This window comes from Rhinolophus ferrumequinum, chromosome 3 (assembly GCF_004115265.2).
Source record: "Rhinolophus ferrumequinum isolate MPI-CBG mRhiFer1 chromosome 3, mRhiFer1_v1.p, whole genome shotgun sequence".
NCBI lineage: Eukaryota > Metazoa > Chordata > Mammalia > Chiroptera > Rhinolophidae > Rhinolophus > Rhinolophus ferrumequinum.
In genome coordinates, this window is record NC_046286.1 from 12,370,040 (window position 1) to 12,389,140 (window position 19,101).

General features: G+C 42.5%; 1 protein-coding gene across 3 annotated transcripts in view; it reads left to right on the plus strand.

Annotated features, from left to right (window-relative positions):
• The window catches only part of BICRAL (BICRA like chromatin remodeling complex associated protein), a 71,455-nt gene extending 52,354 nt beyond the window's left edge, over positions 1-19,101 (plus strand). For all 3 annotated transcript variants that reach the window (XM_033097982.1, XM_033097994.1, XM_033097987.1), the window contains 7 exons: positions 4,586-4,691; positions 5,485-5,585; positions 6,661-6,722; positions 7,329-7,474; positions 8,774-8,868; positions 10,912-11,014; positions 15,252-19,101. In XM_033097982.1, coding sequence (XP_032953873.1) covers positions 4,586-4,691; positions 5,485-5,585; positions 6,661-6,722; positions 7,329-7,474; positions 8,774-8,868; positions 10,912-11,014; positions 15,252-16,039 — 1,401 coding nt within the window. In that variant the 3' untranslated portion in view covers positions 16,040-19,101. The remainder of the gene's footprint in view (positions 1-4,585; positions 4,692-5,484; positions 5,586-6,660; positions 6,723-7,328; positions 7,475-8,773; positions 8,869-10,911; positions 11,015-15,251) is intronic.

Below are 19,101 nucleotides of genomic sequence, written 5' to 3' on the forward strand. Positions count from 1 at the left end.
AGAGAAGGGGGGAAATGAGAGGAGGTACAAGGTAAGGTTGTAGCTTTGAAAGTTGAGTGAGTTCTCTCCTAGCTTACGGGTTTGAAAATAATGAAACAGTGTACAGTGGGCAATGAGCAGAGGAGCTGGCTAGGGGAGAGAGAGGATCGCTGGACAAGCATGAGAAACTAGAGGATGGACATCATAATTACAGTGACTGATCCAATAGGGGGCCTGGCTATTTTCTGGGTGGTAAGCGTTCAGAGGGCCAAGACTGTTTGGCATCCTTGAGCTGCCTTCTCTGTGACCACCACAGTGCCGTGTATACAGTTGACACCCAAATATCTTAGTCAAGGTACCTTGGGTTGCAACTATCAGAAAGTCATCCTAACACGTTTAGCCAAAGGAAGAAAAAGAAATGTCCAGGAAATATAGTGCAGCTCCTTCCAAGGCCCAGAAACCAGCTCTCCGCTGTTCGCTCAACCTCCTCAATGTGTCCTGTCATCGCTCCTTCATTGTTCTCTCTCAATCTTCTCCTGGACCAGATCGGCCACCCCAGGCCAGCTGCACATGATTAGCAAAGCTTTTAACAGAAACTACAAATGCAGTGGTTTCCAAAATTTAGCAATGGATCCAAATCACCTGGAGAGCTTTTTAAAATTATAAGTTCCTAAGCCCCACATTGGATTTCCAAATGGATCTTTGTGGACGGAACCCAGAAACGTCTTTCACAAGCTCCCCAGGTGATCTTGATACAACCAGTCTATAAACCTGCATTGGAGAACCACTGCCCTTAGGTATTCACCCTGCCTGCCACCCCCACCCCCGTCTGAATTCCCAGGAGAAAGTCTGATTGGCCCACGTGGTTCAGTAATCCGTGGCCAGAGGAACAGGGTCATGGGCGACATGAGGAAGTGGCCACGCAGGGCTTCTGCTGTTCTACACCAGGCCTTTGTTCAAAATAGGAAGAAGTACCCCTTTGAGCCAAAATAGAAAAAGGTACCCTCTAGGTAGATAAACTGCCCCACTGGCAGGCAGGGCACTTTTAAATGGGAAAAAGGTGCTCCTTCCCTGGATTTTAGCTCGTAACACCCTCCGGCAGGTGACACACCTTTGTATATTCTCTAACCTTGCTGGCTCTGTGGCATTTCTCAAAGGAGCGTGTGGCTGGGCAGATCCCAAATGGTCTCCCTCATTCAGCAAATGCCTGTCGTTGGATGAATTTCATCTTGTTAATTTGTAAGAGGCTTCTTTCAAAGTGGACCACACGGCGAAATCGATATACTAAGTATTCTGATTCATTGGGGTTCTTTTATGTGTTCATATAGTATCAAGATAATTCATGGGGTCTAAAGAGTTACAATTGTACATCATATTAGCAGAGGTCTTAGAGCTAAGTGCTCAACATAATATCCTTAAATATTCTCTATTTGTGAAGAAAATACATTTCAAGTGCAAGTCTTCTCTAAGAGTTTCGTAAAAACAATAGAACGATAAATATTTCTGGAAAAGATTGTCAACTGGGGACAACCTAAATTTGGGGGGAATAAAGTAAGTTAATGCCTCCTTGGAGGTGGGGGGCTGGACTGAGAGCAGGAACAGGCCCCCTATGACTTATGCTGCAGTGGAATTCATTCCCTCGTTTTTATTTAACAACTATTTACTGTGTGATCACTGTGGCGCCAGGCCCTGTTCTAGTGCTGGGGATACAGCAGTGAATGAGGCGAACAACAGTCCTGCCCTGAAAATAAGTGGCCTGGGAGCCACCAGTGGGCTTCTGGAGGCGGAGCATAACAGACCTGGTGAATCCAGGCGATTCCAGTGTGGGGGCCACACCGAGTTCCCCAGTGGATTCTGATTCTGCCACCATCCTGGCCCTACCTGCCCCACACTCAACCCCAGTGTTATCCCAAAAGTGTAACAATGGGATTGATTGTTCTAGTCCCCAGGGAAGGGGTACAGTGAGCAGCACAGGCAGTAGTTAGAGAATGAAAAGGCACAAAGATGCCAGAGCTCAACACCCACACAGGCCAGCAAGAGGACGCAACACACATACCCAAAACGGTGCTGAAAGGAGACATGCCCTCAACAAATAGAAACTTTGCTGGGGGCAGCTGGTTAGCTCAGCTGGTTAGAACACAGTGCTCTCAACAACAAGGTTGCCATTTGGATCCCCACATGGGCCACTGTGAGCTGCGTTGTCACCGTCCGCATTGAAACAACTACTAGACTTGGAGCGGATGGGTCCTGGAAAAACAGACTTAAATAAATAAAGTGTTAAAAAAAAAATAGTAATTTTGCTTTTAGACACGGCAGCCCTCTCTACCTTTGTTATGGCAAATTTTCAAGCCTTGACGTTAGATTAGATTTCTGTGGGGTTTTTTTTTCTTTTACTCTTCTGCATTGTGAAATAGAACACATTCAGGAAAAAATACATTAAAAACAAATGGACAGTTAACAAATAATTATACAGCGAATAGCCATCTATGTAACTACTCAAGAAATAAAATATTACCAGTACCTCTAGAAAGCACCATGTGACTTCCAAATCAACCCCTCTCCTGACTTTTATGGTGATTTCTTCTTTGCTTTTCTTTATAGTTTTAGTACTTATGTATGCATGGTTTTTTGTTGTTGTTGTTGTTGTTTTGTCTGGTTAATAGCTAGGAATCATCCAGGTCATGTGTGATAAATAAGGTGGGAGATCATTTTTATAAATTAAAAAAAAAAAAAAAAAAAAACGAAAAACAGGTGTGCTCAAAAGCCATAAGGATGATGTCCCTCTGTTTCCTGTGAACGAGGCATATGGAAAGATTCCAAAATGTTGTTACTGGTAGCACTGCTATGAGGACGTTAGTCATTTCAACATGTTAATTCTGGTTCCTCTGTTCATCTGTTGTGTCAGAGTCCCACCTACTAAATAGCCTTGCCCTATTAAACTACGTTTTCCCAGTTTTTATGTGCTTTGCTTTTTATTCAGGGTGGCCCTTAGTGTTCATCCCTGGAAATATTTGTGAGGAAGGCCTGTACTCACTGTTTGCCCTAGGCCTCTCCCCAGCACGGGGGTCCTCCACGGGAGACCATGGGGGAGTATGGAGTTACGTTCGAGGGGGAATGCTGTGAAAGCTGGAAGATTTTCCCCCTCATGGTTTTCTCACTAAGAATTTATTGCCTGTCTACCCAGAATTTTTCCAACTTTATAATAACCCTCTCCAGCCTTTCTTGGGTAATGTCCAATCCCTCTCCATTTTTTTTTAAATTTTTTTATTGGGGAATATTGGGGGACAGTGTGTGTCTCCAGGGCCCATCAGCTCCAAGTCGTTGTCCTTCAGTCTAGTTGTGGAGGGCGCAGCTAAGCTCCAAGTCCAGTCGCCGTTTTCAATCTTAGTTGCAGGGGGCACAGCCCACCATCCCATGTGGGAATTGAACCGGCAACCTTATTGTTGAGAGCTCGCACTCTAACCAACTGAGCCATCCGGCTGCCCCTCCAGAAGCTCAGTGGCAGCTCGTTGTCTTCAATCTAGTTGTCGAGGGTGCAGCTCACTGGCCCATGTGGGAATCGAACCGGCAACCCTGTTGTTCAGAGCTCGTGCTCCAACCAGCTGAGCCATCCTGCCGCCCCCCACTCCATTTTTATATTGGAAAAGAGAACTAAATAGATAACTAATTGTTTAGAATAATTAATTGTTTAGAACAGAAATATTAACATGAGCTTAGTTGGCCAATGCTCAGGCAAGTTCTCCGTGAAGATGACTAGACTAAATTCCAAATCCACTGTTGGTGTACAAAAATATAAAAATTGAAGAACAAACTATACGATGATGAAGTAGTAATGACATAGAGGATTAAAAATTGAGAGTAATTTAAAAGCATTTTATTGTCTTACCTTAAATGCATCATAGAGATAACAGATTTTTTTAGCAAAAAGGAGCTTGTTAGTCCTTAAACATCATCTAGTTCATCTTCCTCATATATAGAAAAGAAGCACCTAACAGTTTACATATGAGGTTGATTTTTCTAATAATATTTGCTCAGGCTAATACTCAGTTGAACTTATATTTCCCGATTACATGCCACCTGATGTTGAGCTGATGCAAACTAGAGACGTACCAGACGGCAGGGGTGAAACGTGCTTTATTTAGATCACCTACACAGAAAACAGTGAGTGCTGACAGTAGGTTAGGGGTTGGCACTGGGCCCCCGAGCAGGTCCGTGCAGACCCAACATAGAGACCGAGAGTCGGGGTCATAATCCTTGCAGGCATGATATAAAATGACCAGGGACGGAAACTGCATTTCTGGCTCAGCCTTTGTGTCTGAGCACCACGAGCCCAGTTCTGTGAGCAAGAAAGCAGCCTGGTATCAACTCAGCCTCCCTCCTGAACGGTGTCTAAAAAATTCAGTGTGCTTGCCCAGACTTTCAAGGGTACTCTTTGCAATCCTGCCGATGTGATAGAAGGATCACGTTTGAAAACTTTTGTTTTGTAATCTAACCTAAATGTGATGCCGGGTAGGCATTAACGGACTTGGTTGGCATTTTAAGTAGTGTGTTAAAGCTTTTTTAGTCCTGAAATTAATTTTTCCATCTTTGTCATCTTTTTCCACAGGCTCAGAAAAAAAGTTTGAATCAGACTTCCCCCATTTCTGCTTCCAAGACCCCGGATGGCCTGAGGCAAGCACAGATTCCTGGCCTCTTGAGCACCGTACTGCCAGGTCAGGGGCGTTTAGTGAGCTCTCCTCAGGGTGTCCCCGTCCTCCCAACACCCAGGGACACTGTTCCCACATCCCTCATTCTACATGCAACCTTTCTGACTCAGTCTCACCTCAACTCTCTTCATTCCTTTTTTTCTGAATCCTTGCCACATTGCATCTGTACCATCATTTTATATACCGCTAAGCAAGGGAAAAGCACTTCTGATTAAACTATGACACATTCAATTATGTGACAAAATGTGCTGCTTAGAAACAACGAAATCTAGTGTTCTGTGGCCCAGGTGACTTTGTCACTGTCCTCATGTTGCTTTCTATACGAGCATGTACGAGTATACTTAGAATCCCCCCTGAGACCAAAACTATTATGGGCTCTGTCTTACATTTCTTCTAAAGCTTTGAACACCTACGCTGCTCAATAATTACCAGAAAGACAAAAGCATGAACACACCTAGTCAGTCCCCTATTTGGGCCTCCCTTTCCTTAAATTGTGAGTAATACTGACAGATTACTGGCTTTAGGACTATTCCTCAGACCTTAGATAATTTGAAACTGTAGCATTGGCAGCTCTTGTTTATTTATGTATTTATTTCTATTTATTACCTAAACAGGCTTTAATAATCCTTACTTCTGCCTCCAGAGCTTTTGTAGGTGAGCTCTGGATAAAGCGAGCATCCATGATAAAGAAATCCCTTTCAGAATATTCCATAATCTGCACACATTAGATTCTAGGCTTACACGATGGGCCTGATTTACTGTTTCTGTTGAACGTTGTCTTATGTGTTCGTTCTAATAGGGCAGGATTCTGGAAGCAAAGTTATACCAGCATCCTTAGGAACCGCACAAACACAGCAGGAAAAAGGAGTTGGATCATCGCCTGGCCAACCAGCTGTGCAGGTAGAACACAGTTTGCTGCACTTCTTCTTGATGTTTAGCGTAATTGAAAGAAAACGTAGTTGTCATCTTCTGCGTAGTATTTGCTGCCTGGCGTAATGTACGCAGGCAACCCAGACTCCCTGTGTGGCTACAAAAGTGTGCTCGCCGAAGACCTTCCCCGTGGGCCAGGCCCTGTTACGTGGGTGTTTATAGGATGAATGTGTCTATGCTATTTCTCACATATTTACAAAGCTATTATTTCCTCATGAATTAGTAATATACAAGCAGCCAACACATAGTAGGCACTCAAAAAACGTAGTTACTGTTGAGTATTATCATTCATTATCTATCAAAAGTAGATCTGTTCCTCTTAGTTATACTGAGAGATTTTTTTTTTTTCCTGCAGTAGCATCGAGGAATGTATGAAGTAGTCAGTCCTTACGGTCTTTTAACCCAACCTCTGATCTTAAAAGGAAGGAAAAAAAGTTTTGTTTTCAGCTTACTAAGGCCTTAATTTCTTCTTCATCAAACTTAGCAAGTAATAGTTTAATGAAACTTGTTATAGTCTGGGCCTAGAATACTCAGTGAAGGATTTGTTTCAGTTCTCAGGTTCTGACGTAGGCATATTTATTTCCTTAACATGATATAGAAATGCCCTACTAGATCACACACCCAAATTGTATGTAATAGGAGCTCAGAAATGTTTGCTCCCTTATCTACCACTGAGAAGATAAATTAAGTAATATCTACTGAAGTTTCAGATGTTCATGGAGTTGGTACCCACAAATATATTTCTTCAAAAATATAATGATGCATTTGTAGAGGAAGTTGGGAATTCAGACTTTGAGATACAAGCTGAGTCCTTCCAAGGAACTGATAGGACAGCTTTCTATAATCTTGACACAGTGTGACTTTGCCACATGGGTCTGTGGAGTTGCTTCTTGTACATATTTTTTTCAGTAGATCATATTCTGTATTCTCAGAATATGCACCTGATAGCCCGTTGAAAATATTCACCTAGTGACCTGTATGTGTAATTGTATTCTGCTTCTTTTTTCAACAAAAGGGAATAATCAGAGGTATGTTTTGTCTTCAGGTGGATGGTCATTCAGGAGGACAAAAGAGGCCTGCTACAAAACAACTAACTAAAGGAGCTTTGTGAGTGACCTTGGAAATGACTCATTTTGAATGTTTCTCTAGGTTCCTAACCTTCAATACATATACAGCAGAAGTCAGGTTATAATAATATATAGAATATTTTTAAAATATACTTTGAAAATCTTTTCCTGTAGTTTCTTTCCATTAGAACCTACTATCAATAGTTCAAATGTGGTTTGAGCCTACAGTTTGCTCTTCTGTCCTTAAAGAGAAGAGCTCTTTACCTTTTTAACATACCACATACTCCTTGGTTGGCCTCAGTGTGTCCGAGGAGAAGCATGGTTTGATAAAGTCTTATGCTCAGAACAGAAATGTTAGCAGAAGCTTAGCTGGCCAATGCTCAGGCATTGCCAAGGTCTGTGAGCCCCCACCCATGAATAGTTGGTGGGAACACTGCTTTTGAGACCAGAGCCATAGTTTGAGTCCTCTGTGGAGACAGTTAGACCAAACTCTAAACCCACCATAGTATAAAAGTATAAAACTGAAGGAAAAAACAGAACCACTCAACTATGAATAACATTCCTGTTTGTCGTATTTTCTTTGCACGCAGAGGATTAGATTCCCTAACATGACCCTCCATTGACATTGGCACTTTCTCTTTTAAAGCATTCTCCAGCAGTTACAGAGGGACCAAGCCCACGCTGTGACACCTGACAAAAGCCAGTTCCGGTCACTCAGCGATGCGGTACAGAGGCTGCTGTCCTACCACGTGTGCCAGGGCTCCATGCCCACTGAGGAAGACTTGAAAAAAGGTAAACAGGCTGTGACCCCAGAGTGCCACTCTGACACCAGGTGCCCTCCATGGATGCCCCACAGAAGAGCGAGAGCCACGTGGCCTCCAGGTCGGAGCCAGGTTATTGTTTTCAGTCACCGACCTAACTTGTTCCTAGTTGACTCAATTTCACAGACCATGTGGGGCTGTCACTTACTCTCCATATTCTGTGAAGGGATACCCAAATGGCAGGGTGTTTTATGGACAAATTTGGGGGGCAACGAATCCAAAGCATTGTTTGGATAGCTGGCTATAGATGGGATGGCTCTGACCTAGATACTCTACATAGTGATTTAGTCACAGTCCTTGGGTTTGGGCAGAATGCATACCCTTAGCTCTTACTACCAGTTTTATGAGTTAGATAGAGCCTTTAGCAGTTCCCAAAAGCATACTTTGAGGTTATAAAGTGAGTCCAGGGCATTGCTATATGTCAAGAAACTGCCCCCCGCCCCTCCAAAAGAAGAGTTAAGGATAAGGGCCCCGGCTCCCAACCTAGAACTTGGCCCGTCTGGCCCTGTTCCCTCTCCCAGCTGTGCGGCTTAGTTCTCCCCTACTTTCCACCACCATTCCTTGACTCCATTCCTTCCCCTCCACTGCTTTCATACCTCCCACAGCTGCCACCAGGCTTGCTTCGCTGGCTGGGGTCTCTGCTCTGAGTATTGTGGTCTCCATCGGTCCACTGTGAGCTTTCCAGGGAACAAGGTCCAGATCCAGCCTTAAACAGGGAAATGAAGGCTCTGAGAAGAGTAAAGTAGCAAAAGTGAGACCTTTGGAGACCAACAGACAAGGACAGAGCCACAGATCTATCCTTGACCTACAAGAAATGAAGTAGTTTGTGTCTTTACATAAGACAGGTCTGCCCAGCTCAACAGCAGGACTTCATTATCTCAGCTGTTTTAGTTTTTCATAGTATTGGAAGGGAATGGAGGCTGAGATCATCTAAACTAGCAGATCATTCTCTATTCATTGATATTTATTGCTGGTCTGTGTTATATGGTTTCCTTTTCTAGGTGATGTTAAGCATACTATGTTTTGAGCTTCTTCATTAAAGTTAAAATAAGCTAGTATTGAAATGAGTTTCCACGATCACATACCAGTGGACAGTGAGGGAAAGCAGTGCAGAAACATCGTGTTTAACCAAGGAAAAGCTAATCTGAGAAAATTGCCACAGACAAGACGTGTTTGAATAATGGAAGAGTAATGCATTTCAGTCCTAAGAAATAAAAGACCTAGTGGGTGATTTGCACTCTCTTACTATTTTCTCTCTCTCTTTTTGAAGTCGACAATGAATTTGAAACAGTTGCCACTCAGCTCCTAAAAAGGACCCAAGCAATGCTTAACAAATACCGATGCCTGCTCCTAGAAGACGCCATGGTAAAATCCTGCTACCAAGCATATTTGCTTTTTAACACTCCACAGGCCACAGCTACTGATTCAGAGAGAAAAACTTGACAGAATCACATTCTCCCGACATAGTTTAAAAGGCACTGATATTTAAGACTGTAGGAAAACCTACACTTGACTGGTCCTGCTACTAACAGCAGCTAATATATCTACTGCGCTTTACATCGTCCGTCACAGTCAGTGCATTGTGGGTGTTCCAAATGAGGAAACTAGGGCTTTGGTTAAGGTATTCGCCCAAGATCATGTAGCTGCTAAGTTTGTAGGGTAATTAGCAGGGCTGGGATACAAACCAGGACCCCCTGACCGCCTGGTCCCCACTCTGATGCTGTCTGCTGCCTCTCTCCAACCCAGAGATGTGGCAGAGGACGAGCAGCCCTGCCAGTGGAGATTGTTCAGAGAAATATCTGGAAAGACTAGGTGATGACAAATGTTAAAATTAGTTTTGTCTTATTTTTAATTGAGAAATTACTAACATGCCGTAAAAATTCACACTTAATTTTAAAATGTACAACTTGATGGTTTTTAGTATATTCACAAGCTTGTGCAACCATCACCACTGTCTAATTCCAGAACATTTTCATCACCCCAAACAGGAACTAAAATTGGTTTTTAAAGAGAAAAACCATTTGGTCCTTTAATTAGAGAAAGGAGTAATATATCTCAGGAAATGACGGGAAGACCAAACCTGTTCTGAGATTTTAGAAGCAGTTCTAAAATTATATAGGCTTTAACCTATCAATTGGTCTCTTACAAGTAGTTTTCAGTTTGAGATGAACTTTGAAAATGAAACAATTGTCACCCCAATAAACTTTAATTAAAAAAAAAAAAACTTTGAAAATGTACCTTGGGGGATTAGTTAAACTACAGTATAGTGTAAATACAATATAGTGTAAATATGTATGTATGTGTATTTGTGTTTAACTAAATATATGTACATATAATATATATTTACTAATATATTTTTACTTAACAATTGTGCCTCCATAGTCTGAAATAGTAGTTTTTATATTGACAACTATTTCTAAAACTCTGAGACATCAAAAAGACTGTGTCATTTTTGAGGAAAGGACCACTCATTTGGTCAAATGATGTCTGTCAGGAATTTTCATGTTAAATAAGACCCAGAAATATAATTTAAGATTTAATTCTGTACAGTAAAAACTAATTTCTTAAAGGAAAGCCTTAAAAAAACCCCACAAATTAAAGCATAACAGCGTATAAAGTAGAAGATCATCCTAATGGAAAAATTCCCAACATATTATTAGCAGAGGGGGAAATAAGAAAGGTGTAGACAGTATGTATAGTTGCTACCATTTGTGCGCAAAAAAAAAAAAAAGAAAGAACATAAATGTGTGTGTGTGCATAATATGTCTGTGGAAGAGTTTATTAAACTGTTAAGAAGGGGGAGAGGTACTGGGGGTGGGGAGTGCACAGGGGAGGCGAAGAGGAAAGGCTTACTTTTCACATCTCCTTTGGTATCTTTTGAATTTCCGTGTTTCCCCGAAAATAAGACCTAGCCAGACAATCAGCTCTAATGCGTCTTTTGGAGCAAAAATTAATATAAGACCTGGTCTTATTTTACTATAATATAAGACTAAGTCTTATACTGTAATATAATATAATATAATACTGGGTATAACATAATGTAATGTAATGTAATATAATATAATATAATACCGGGTATAATATAATATAATGTAATATAATATCGGGTCTTATATAATATAAGACTGGATTTTATATTAATTTTTGCTCCAAAAGATGCATTAGAGCTGATTGTCTGGCTAGGTCTTATTTTCGGGGAAACAGGGTTTGTGCCACTGTGTAAATTACAGTGTTTTTTTAAATGAATCCTACCTATGTGGCAAGAAAAAAATGTGACTACATGGGACATGAGTGAAACCTCATTAGATAATTAAATTCTCATTTCTGATTGCTTCATTTGTTCCAAAGACACAGTGAGGTTTTTGCACTTAACAGGCACCTGAAATGACTGGACTCTCTCATTTTCAGCGGATCAATCCCTCAGCTGAGATGGTGATGATCGATAGAATGTTCAACCAGGAGGAAAGGGCGTCCCTGTCGCGGGACAAGCGTCTGGCCCTCGTGGACCCTGGTACGTAAGACACCAGAGTGAAAGTGAAGCGTTCCTGCCATGGCTTGGGCCGTGGGGCTTTGGGGAGTCTGTCTGAACCCACCTTTGGTATGAAACCTGCAGGCAGAACGTGACTTCTGGGGAGGAAAAACCCAGAGTTGAGAGCAGGACATGAAGGCTCTGAGAAGGTCTGTGTTCTACAAAATCCAAACTGGAATTTTACGTTCAGTTGGTTAAGTTTCCCTATTGAAAACTTCAACTTCTCAATCTTTCTCTAGTGTTTGAGAACTAAATTAAGTCAGAAGCCTTTCCAGAAGCAGCTAGACCTCAGCAAATTCCTGAGTTGTCTTACTATGTGCAAGGCATTGGAGGTGGGAAAAAAATCAGTAAAACAAGGTCACTGTCCTCAGCCAGGAACTTGTAATGCTCCATTTAGGGACCTTTCTCTCCCCCATCAGTTTCCTGCTGATTGCATCCGTTAGGTGTGACCCACATTCTGCCTTTTAAAAATTAATTCTCTACTTTTTCTACCCTCTAAAATTGTTTAAATCAAATAACATTATAACAATTCATGGAATATAGATTTTACCACATGCTTTCATCATCCTATGAAATGTTTTGTGTTTTTAATAAATTTTGACGCAGGCGGGTGGCTCAGTTGGTTAAAATGCAAGCTCTGGGCAACAGAGCTGCTGGTTTGATTCCCACATGAGCCAGCGAGCTGCAGCTGAGCTGCTGCTGAGCTCCCTGGCGGCCCATGGCTCACTTGGTTGGAGCACAAGCTTTCAACCACAAGGTTGCTGGTTCAACTCCCGCAAGGGACGGTGGGCTGCACCCCGGCAACTAAGATTGAACACGGTACCTTGAGCTGAGCTGCCGCCGAGCTCCCAGGTGGCCGGATGGCTCAGTTGGTTAGAGTGCATGCTCTCAACAAGATTGGCGGTTCGACTCCCACAAAGGATGGTGGGCTGCACCCCCTGCAACTAAATTGAACAACAGCGACTGGACTTGGAGCTGAGCTGCTCCCTCCACAACTAAGATTGAAAGGACAACAACTTGACTTGGAGCTGATGGGTCCTGTGAAAAACACACTGTTCCCCAATAAAGTCCTGTTGCCCTCCCCCAATTTTAAAAAAAATTTTATTGGGGAATATTGGGGAACAGTGTGTTTCTCCAGGGCCCATCAGCTCCAAGTCATTGTCCTTTGATCTGGTTGTGGAGGGCGCAGCTCAGCTTCAAGTCCAGTCTCCATTTTCAATCTTAGTTGCAGGGGGCGCAGCCCACCATCCCATGCAGGAATTGAACCAGCAACCCTGTTGTTCAGAGCTCACGCTCTAACCAACTGAGCCATCGGGCTACCCCTCCGGAAGCTTAGCAGCAGCTCATTGTCTTCAATACAGTTGTGGAGGGTGCAGCTCACACTGGTCCATGTGGGAATTGAACCGGCCACCCTGTTGTTCAGAGCTTGCGCTCTAACCAACTGAGCCATCCAGCCGCTCCTGAAAGAAATGTTATTTTTCCAAGTTTTCTTCCAGTTCTAATTCCCATTTACATACATCATTTATATATAGTTATATGTCATATGCTAACCATAATTTTATTATTCTAATTTCTTCTATTTAACACATCTGAAGTTTTTATCATTTTGCTTTAATCTTCAAAATAATATTTAATAAAATTTTAATACATTAATTAGATAATTTAGCTGATCCATTCCCCAGGACTATTATTATAGTAAGTCCTCACTTAATGTCATCTATGGGTTCTTGGAAACTGCAATTTTAAGCAAAACAACAATAAACAAACCAATTTTACTATAGGCTGATTGATATACACAAGAGTTAAGTTCCCACAGCATATTTCTAATCACAAAAACATCACCAAACTTCTAATAAAGACCTAAAACACTTCTAATATGAAACATTGAAATAAATGTGAGATATCCACACATTCAAGAAAGACTAATAAAAACAAGTAAGAGAATTATTTTCCAGCGTTGGACAGGACGCCCTTCCATCACAGGGCGCACACACACACACACACACACACACACACACACTCTCTCTCTCTCAGATTGGAACACACAATTCACCTCACATGTGACATGGGAGGAAACCGGAGTTCTCAGAAAAAACCCACACACACGGGAAGAACGTGCAAACCCCGCACAGACAGTGGCCCCAGCCAGAAATCAATTTTTTTCCCTTCTCATCAATGATATAATGAAATGACATTGAACAAAGCAATGTTATTTGAGGACCTGCTGTATTTTCCTGTGGCTTTCCTTCCATTTTTCTAAAGTCTTTTCTGATTCTTCAAAGATTAAGGTTCTGCCTTGTGTTTGGTGTGGCTCAAAAAATTTCCAAAGAAAATATATGATCCTCACACTCAGTCTAAAGGGAGAGTCAGAAAGAATTGCTATGTACCTAGGAGAATCCTCAAATCTTTCCAAAAAGGAAAAGGAAGAGAATAATGTAGGATATATTCCTGTTCCTTTTTTTTAGAACCTGAAATCTGTTGCCTTTTGGTGAATTGCGTTTGTGGGTAAACACTTCTACTTTTTCGCAGCCCCCTTGGGCATGAGAATCAGTCACGTGGGCAGAGGTGTGCTTCATTCTCCTGTGTTGTGCCTGCCCCGCCAGTGTTTATAGGATGGAATCAGCTTTTTGTTTTTATTTTATTTATTTTTTAAAGATTTTATTGGGGAAGGGGAACAGGACTTTATTGGGGAACAGTGTGTACTTCTAGGACTTTTCCAAGTCAAGTTGTTGTCCTTTTCAATCTTAGTTGTGGAGGGCGCAGCTCAGCTCCAGGTCCAGTTGCCGTTGCTAGTTGCAGGGGGCGCAGCCCACCATCCCTTGCGGGAGTCGAACCGGCAACTTTGTGGTTGAGAGGACGCGCTCCAACCAACTGAGCCATCCGGGAGCTCAGCGGCAGCTCAGCTCAAGGTGCCGTGTTCAATCTTAGTTGCAGGGGGCACAGCCAACCATCCCTTACGGGAGTCAAGGAGTCCAACCGGCAGCCTTGTGGTTGAGAGCCCACTGAGCCATCCGGGAGCTGTAATCAGCTTTTTAGATTTCAGGGCTCTATTCCCTAGATCTCACATTTTGGGATTTGGTGAACAAATGCATGTTTATGGCTTTCTACCGTGTTTCCCCGAAAATGAGACCTAGCCAGACAATCAGCTCTAATGCGTCTTTTGGAGCAAAAATTAATATAAGACCTGGTCTTATTTTGCTATAATTTAAGACCGGGTCTCATATAACATAACATAGCATAGCATAGCATAGCATAATATAACATATCATCAGGTATAATATAATATAGTATAATATAATATAATATAATATAATATAATATAATATAATATAATACAAGTATAATATAATATAAGTATAATATAATATAATATACCGGGTCTTATATTAATTTTTGCTCCAAAAGATGCATTACAGCTGATGGTCTGGCTAGGTCTTATTTTCGGGGAAACAGGGTAGTCCTATTTCACTTTCGTTACTTCCAGAGTAAACACTTTCTCTGCCCTTGCATATAACAACAGTCTGCCTCCCTCCCTTTGTACCCTCAACCCCCTAAATTCAAGGATGGCTCTTGCCATCCTTTGCTCTTCAAGCCGGGCACAGTTCAGAGCTCGCTCACAGACACAGTTCCTCCATGCCCCACTGTCCTTCCAAGCAGATAGCATTCTGGGCACGTGTTGTGCTTCTGGCAAAAGGCAGCTGGTAATGCTATCAGGTCCCCTCACATGTGTTTGGAGGGACTGAAGTGCCATCACCCAAAGACAAATAGTCGTGTCCATCACACCCCACCCTACCCCACGCCCCACCAAAGCCTCATTCTAGGGCCCTCTGCACCAACGAAGAAACCAGGCTGATACTGGCATCTAATTTCTGTTTTCAGACCGTTGCAAAGCAGTTGTTAATTTTAAAAACAGCAGTAAGGGATCTAGACAAAGTGGAGCTTTTTGCCCATCCGGTTTTCCCATTTGTCATCAAGCAGCTACCTTTTCGAAGAGGTTTAAGCTTCTCGTCTGGAGGCTGTGGTCCCATAGCCTTGCTTCCTTTTATAGGATGTCCCCTCAAGTATTGTGCTTCTGCATGTTCTTGGACATAAAACAACAGGTTGGGCTGGGCTGGGCTGGGCTGGGTAGGGCAGGATGGCTTTGCCCCTGACCCACTAAAGGTCTGTTGTCCCTACTCTCTCATTCATTCCTTAATGTTCTTTTTGTCCCCACTTTCAGAGGGATTTCAGGCTGATTTCTGTTGTTCCTTGAAACTTGATAAAGCTGCTCATGAGACGCAGTTTAGCAGGAGTGACCAGCATGGCAGTAAAACAACCAGCTCTCTCCATCTGACGGCTAAGGCCCAAAGCAGAGACCGAGCCAAACCAGGCATGGCAGAACCAACGAATCATGACCAATTTCATCTAGTGCCTAATCACATCGTGGTCTCCGCGGAAGGAAACATTTCTAAGAAAACTGAATGCCTCGGCAGAGCACTGAAATACGACAAAGGGGGCTTAGTTCAGTACCGGAGTGCGTCTGAGGAGAAAACCAGCCGGAGAGACTCCATGAAAAGCAGCGAGTGCTCTCCCGGCCCCGATGGGCACCGGAAAACCTCGTCCAGACCAGATCACGGTACTGAGAGCAAACTCTCAAGTATCCTAGTAGATTCGCACTTGGAGATGACGTGTAACAATTCCTTCCAGGACAAAACTCTGAGGAATTCTCCAAAGAATGAAGTTTTACACACAGACGTCATGAAAGGATCAGGCGAGCCCCAGCCAGATCTCCAGCTCACTAAGAGTTTGGAAACAACATTTAAGAACATCTTGGAACTCAAAAAGGCTGGGCGGCAGCCCCAGAGTGACCCCACGGTTAGCGGCTCCGTTGAGTTAGATTTCCCCAACTTTTCTCCAATGGCTTCGCAGGAAAACTGCCTGGAAAAGTTCATCCCGGACCACAGTGAAGGTGTTGTAGAAACTGACTCCATTTTAGAAGCAGCTGTAAATAGTATCCTAGAGTGTTAATAGAAGCAGCCCTTCCCCGATCCCGCCCCTGGACCCTGCCCCGGACAAGTTACAGTCTTTCCTGGCTAAAGCAAATGGAAATGGTCTCCTGTCTCCAGCCTGCGTGATCTTTCATCACAGGTTATTCTTTCTAATCTCAACCCCGTTCTTTGTTTAAGAGCAATACTTGTGGTGGTTACAGGGAGATCCTTTAGTAAAATGAATCCTTGTTAGAAAGCAGTCTGATAGTCCCTACACATTTCAAGTCTTCTGAAAGTCCTTAGAGTCAATTTTGTTTTGTTTTGTTTTATTTTTTAAAAAACACTGTAACTCAATGAGATCGCAGTACACTTGGCCCTGGGTAAAATTCTGACAATCATAAGTCATTTGCAAAAAACAGACTTATTAAAGGAAATCAAACAGGACTGATAGAAGCTACTTTTTAAAGAATATCCCCCTGCATCTCCAAATTTTGGCTTTTTAGGTTTTTGTTGTTGTTGGAGGGGAGACCATATGGTTCCCCCCTCAGCCGTCCTGAGCAATATGTTCCTGGTTGCTCTGCACGGGACCCCACAGCCCTGGTGTAAGCAGCCAGTAGCGCCCAAGAGGGCATTTGCAGGGCTTCCTTGTTCATCGTTCGCGTGCTTTTCCGATGCTCCTGGAACAAAACCTCATGCTTTTTCAGCATCTCCATGTTGAACTTCACGTAGGGAATGCTCTGTTCTTAGTAGCAACAGCAGGACTTGAGATCATTTCACCAGGCTAAATAAAGGAAACTGGAACCCAGCTAAGTGGCCCAGTGTACAGGGGAGGCCGGGACAGAGCGATGAGGAATATAATATGTATATATGTAAAAGCATATATATGTTAACTATTGAGAAAAAAAACAAGCGTTTTGCATTTTATAATTGGATATAGTCAACATAGGATGGACGTTTTTATTTGTTGCTGGGTTTTGTTTCATTTAACCTCTCTTTTGCACCCTCTCCCACAACAAATAGCCAAGCGTCAAAAGCACTTTCATTTGAGAACTATGTTGTAATTTTTCAGTTTAAACCTTAAAGGGACTTTGGCATTGTTTATGCTTCTTGTTGTCTGAGAACAGTAGTCACCCCCCGGCAGCAATCATTACCAAAACACAGATAAACCAAAGGTAACCAGCCAGCCCACCACAGAAAGGAGAGATCTGAGACACGGGATTCCCACTGGAGAGCCAAAGGACATGCCCTGTTATGGTTTGTGTTTGGCCCGTGTTCATATGAGTGAACATGACTTCTTGCTTTATTTATTTATATTTCTTTTCAGGGAGCTTTCCCCGTTTTCCTTTCTTGTGGACCTGCCCCAGGTCATTCCATCTGTGTTGTGACTTTCATACTCAGTGTCACTGTACCTATCAGTTACGTCCTGTCCTTGGGAAAGCTACAGGATGGTATTTGACAGGCACACTCACACATGCATGTGTGCACATGGATCTGAGCTGTTCAAAGCCAGAGGTCGTTTTGATTCCACCGTGTACACACTCTCCCTCTTATGTGTATGCACACACTCATTGATTCTGTTTATTTCTGGCTGTAGACGTGCACCCACTGGTCCCCACTCTAACGCATTGCCAGGATCTGTTGCTGGCTGTCCCCAGAATGGGGATGACCCCCATTATCATGTTGGGCATTTCTTTTCCCGATTGGCCTGTGATGGAAAGGAAGGCTTCTGATTACTAGAAAACACAGCAACAGAAGACCTGTACTCTCCCTGCCCCTTTTCCCACCACACAAAGAAATGCTGTGAGACAGCCAGTCTTCATAAAAGCAAAGTACCTTCTCCCCACTCCCATCCCCCTCAGCCAATAGAAATTGGAAAATCTGGGCCATCTTAGGGTTACCATTTTTTCCTTATTTGTGCCAATGTCCAAGTTGCAGATTTCCCCTTTTTCCTGTATTGTAACATATTAGAAAGATAAGTTGGTGTTGCCAGTTGGAACTTTCTGTTTGGGCAGCCCTGGGGTAACACCCTGCCCTGAACCCCATGATTTTATAGGCTCTTCTTCCCTTAGGGTTCATGCTCCCCTAGTTCCTAGCAAGACTTAAAGATGGTCCCTCCTGATCAAATTCTTCTCATTGTGGAACTTGATACCTGGAAGCCTTCACGAAGGCTACTAACGAGTTATATTAATTATGCGAATCAGTGGAATTCTTAGACAAGCTTCGGGTACATTTTCCACCTCTCTTTCTTACCTATCCTGCCCTGCTTCCCCAATCCTAGCTTTTCTCTATACCATCTTAAAGGGTTTTTAAGCCCGAACACTTGTCTAGCAAATGGAGAGCCTAATTTACCAAAATGAAACTTGTAAATTTTTGTGTCTTTGTATGTAAGTTTACTTTTTATGGGGGAAAGATTCTAGATAATGACAAATGAAGATTACGAAATGTATTTTACTCCTGTGATTAGGTTACGCGCACACGGGTCATTTCTCGCATGTCGAGCCCCCTCGGGTGAAGGGTGAGAGAGCTCAGCCTCGATGGGCAACACTCAGTTGTTCAGGTTCATAGTCAGAGTTGAGTTTTAGAACTACTTGTACTCAGTAACAAAAATCATTTCTTTCTTTTTTTTCTTTCTGTTGTTGTTGTGGAAAAGTGTGAATTTGTTATTAAGCATTTGATTTTCTGTGTCCTTAAGAACTGCCTAAAGATAAAGCAAATTTTAAACTGGCAATTACGCAAAAGAACTATTTTAGCTCTGAAGAATTTATTAGACTTTGTTAGATTAGGGAGGCCTTACAGACTGACTTGACTTAAAAGAGGACGCGTCACTCACTGTCAGCGTGGTGTGGGCTTTATTTGCTTAAATACCTTCATTTGTATAGTATGTCTCACTTGAAATTGCTTTGTATACATTTTGTAAAAATATTTATAAAATGTTTTGTAAAAAAAAGTATAACAAATTGCAGTTTATTTTGTTATGTTGGATAAATACTGTTAAAAGAAACCAGTCAGTAACTATATTGTTAATCCATGGTTAGGAAATGTTTAGTTGGAGATTACAAAATGAAACAACCATTGCAATACAGCCAAAGATTTGGGAAAATG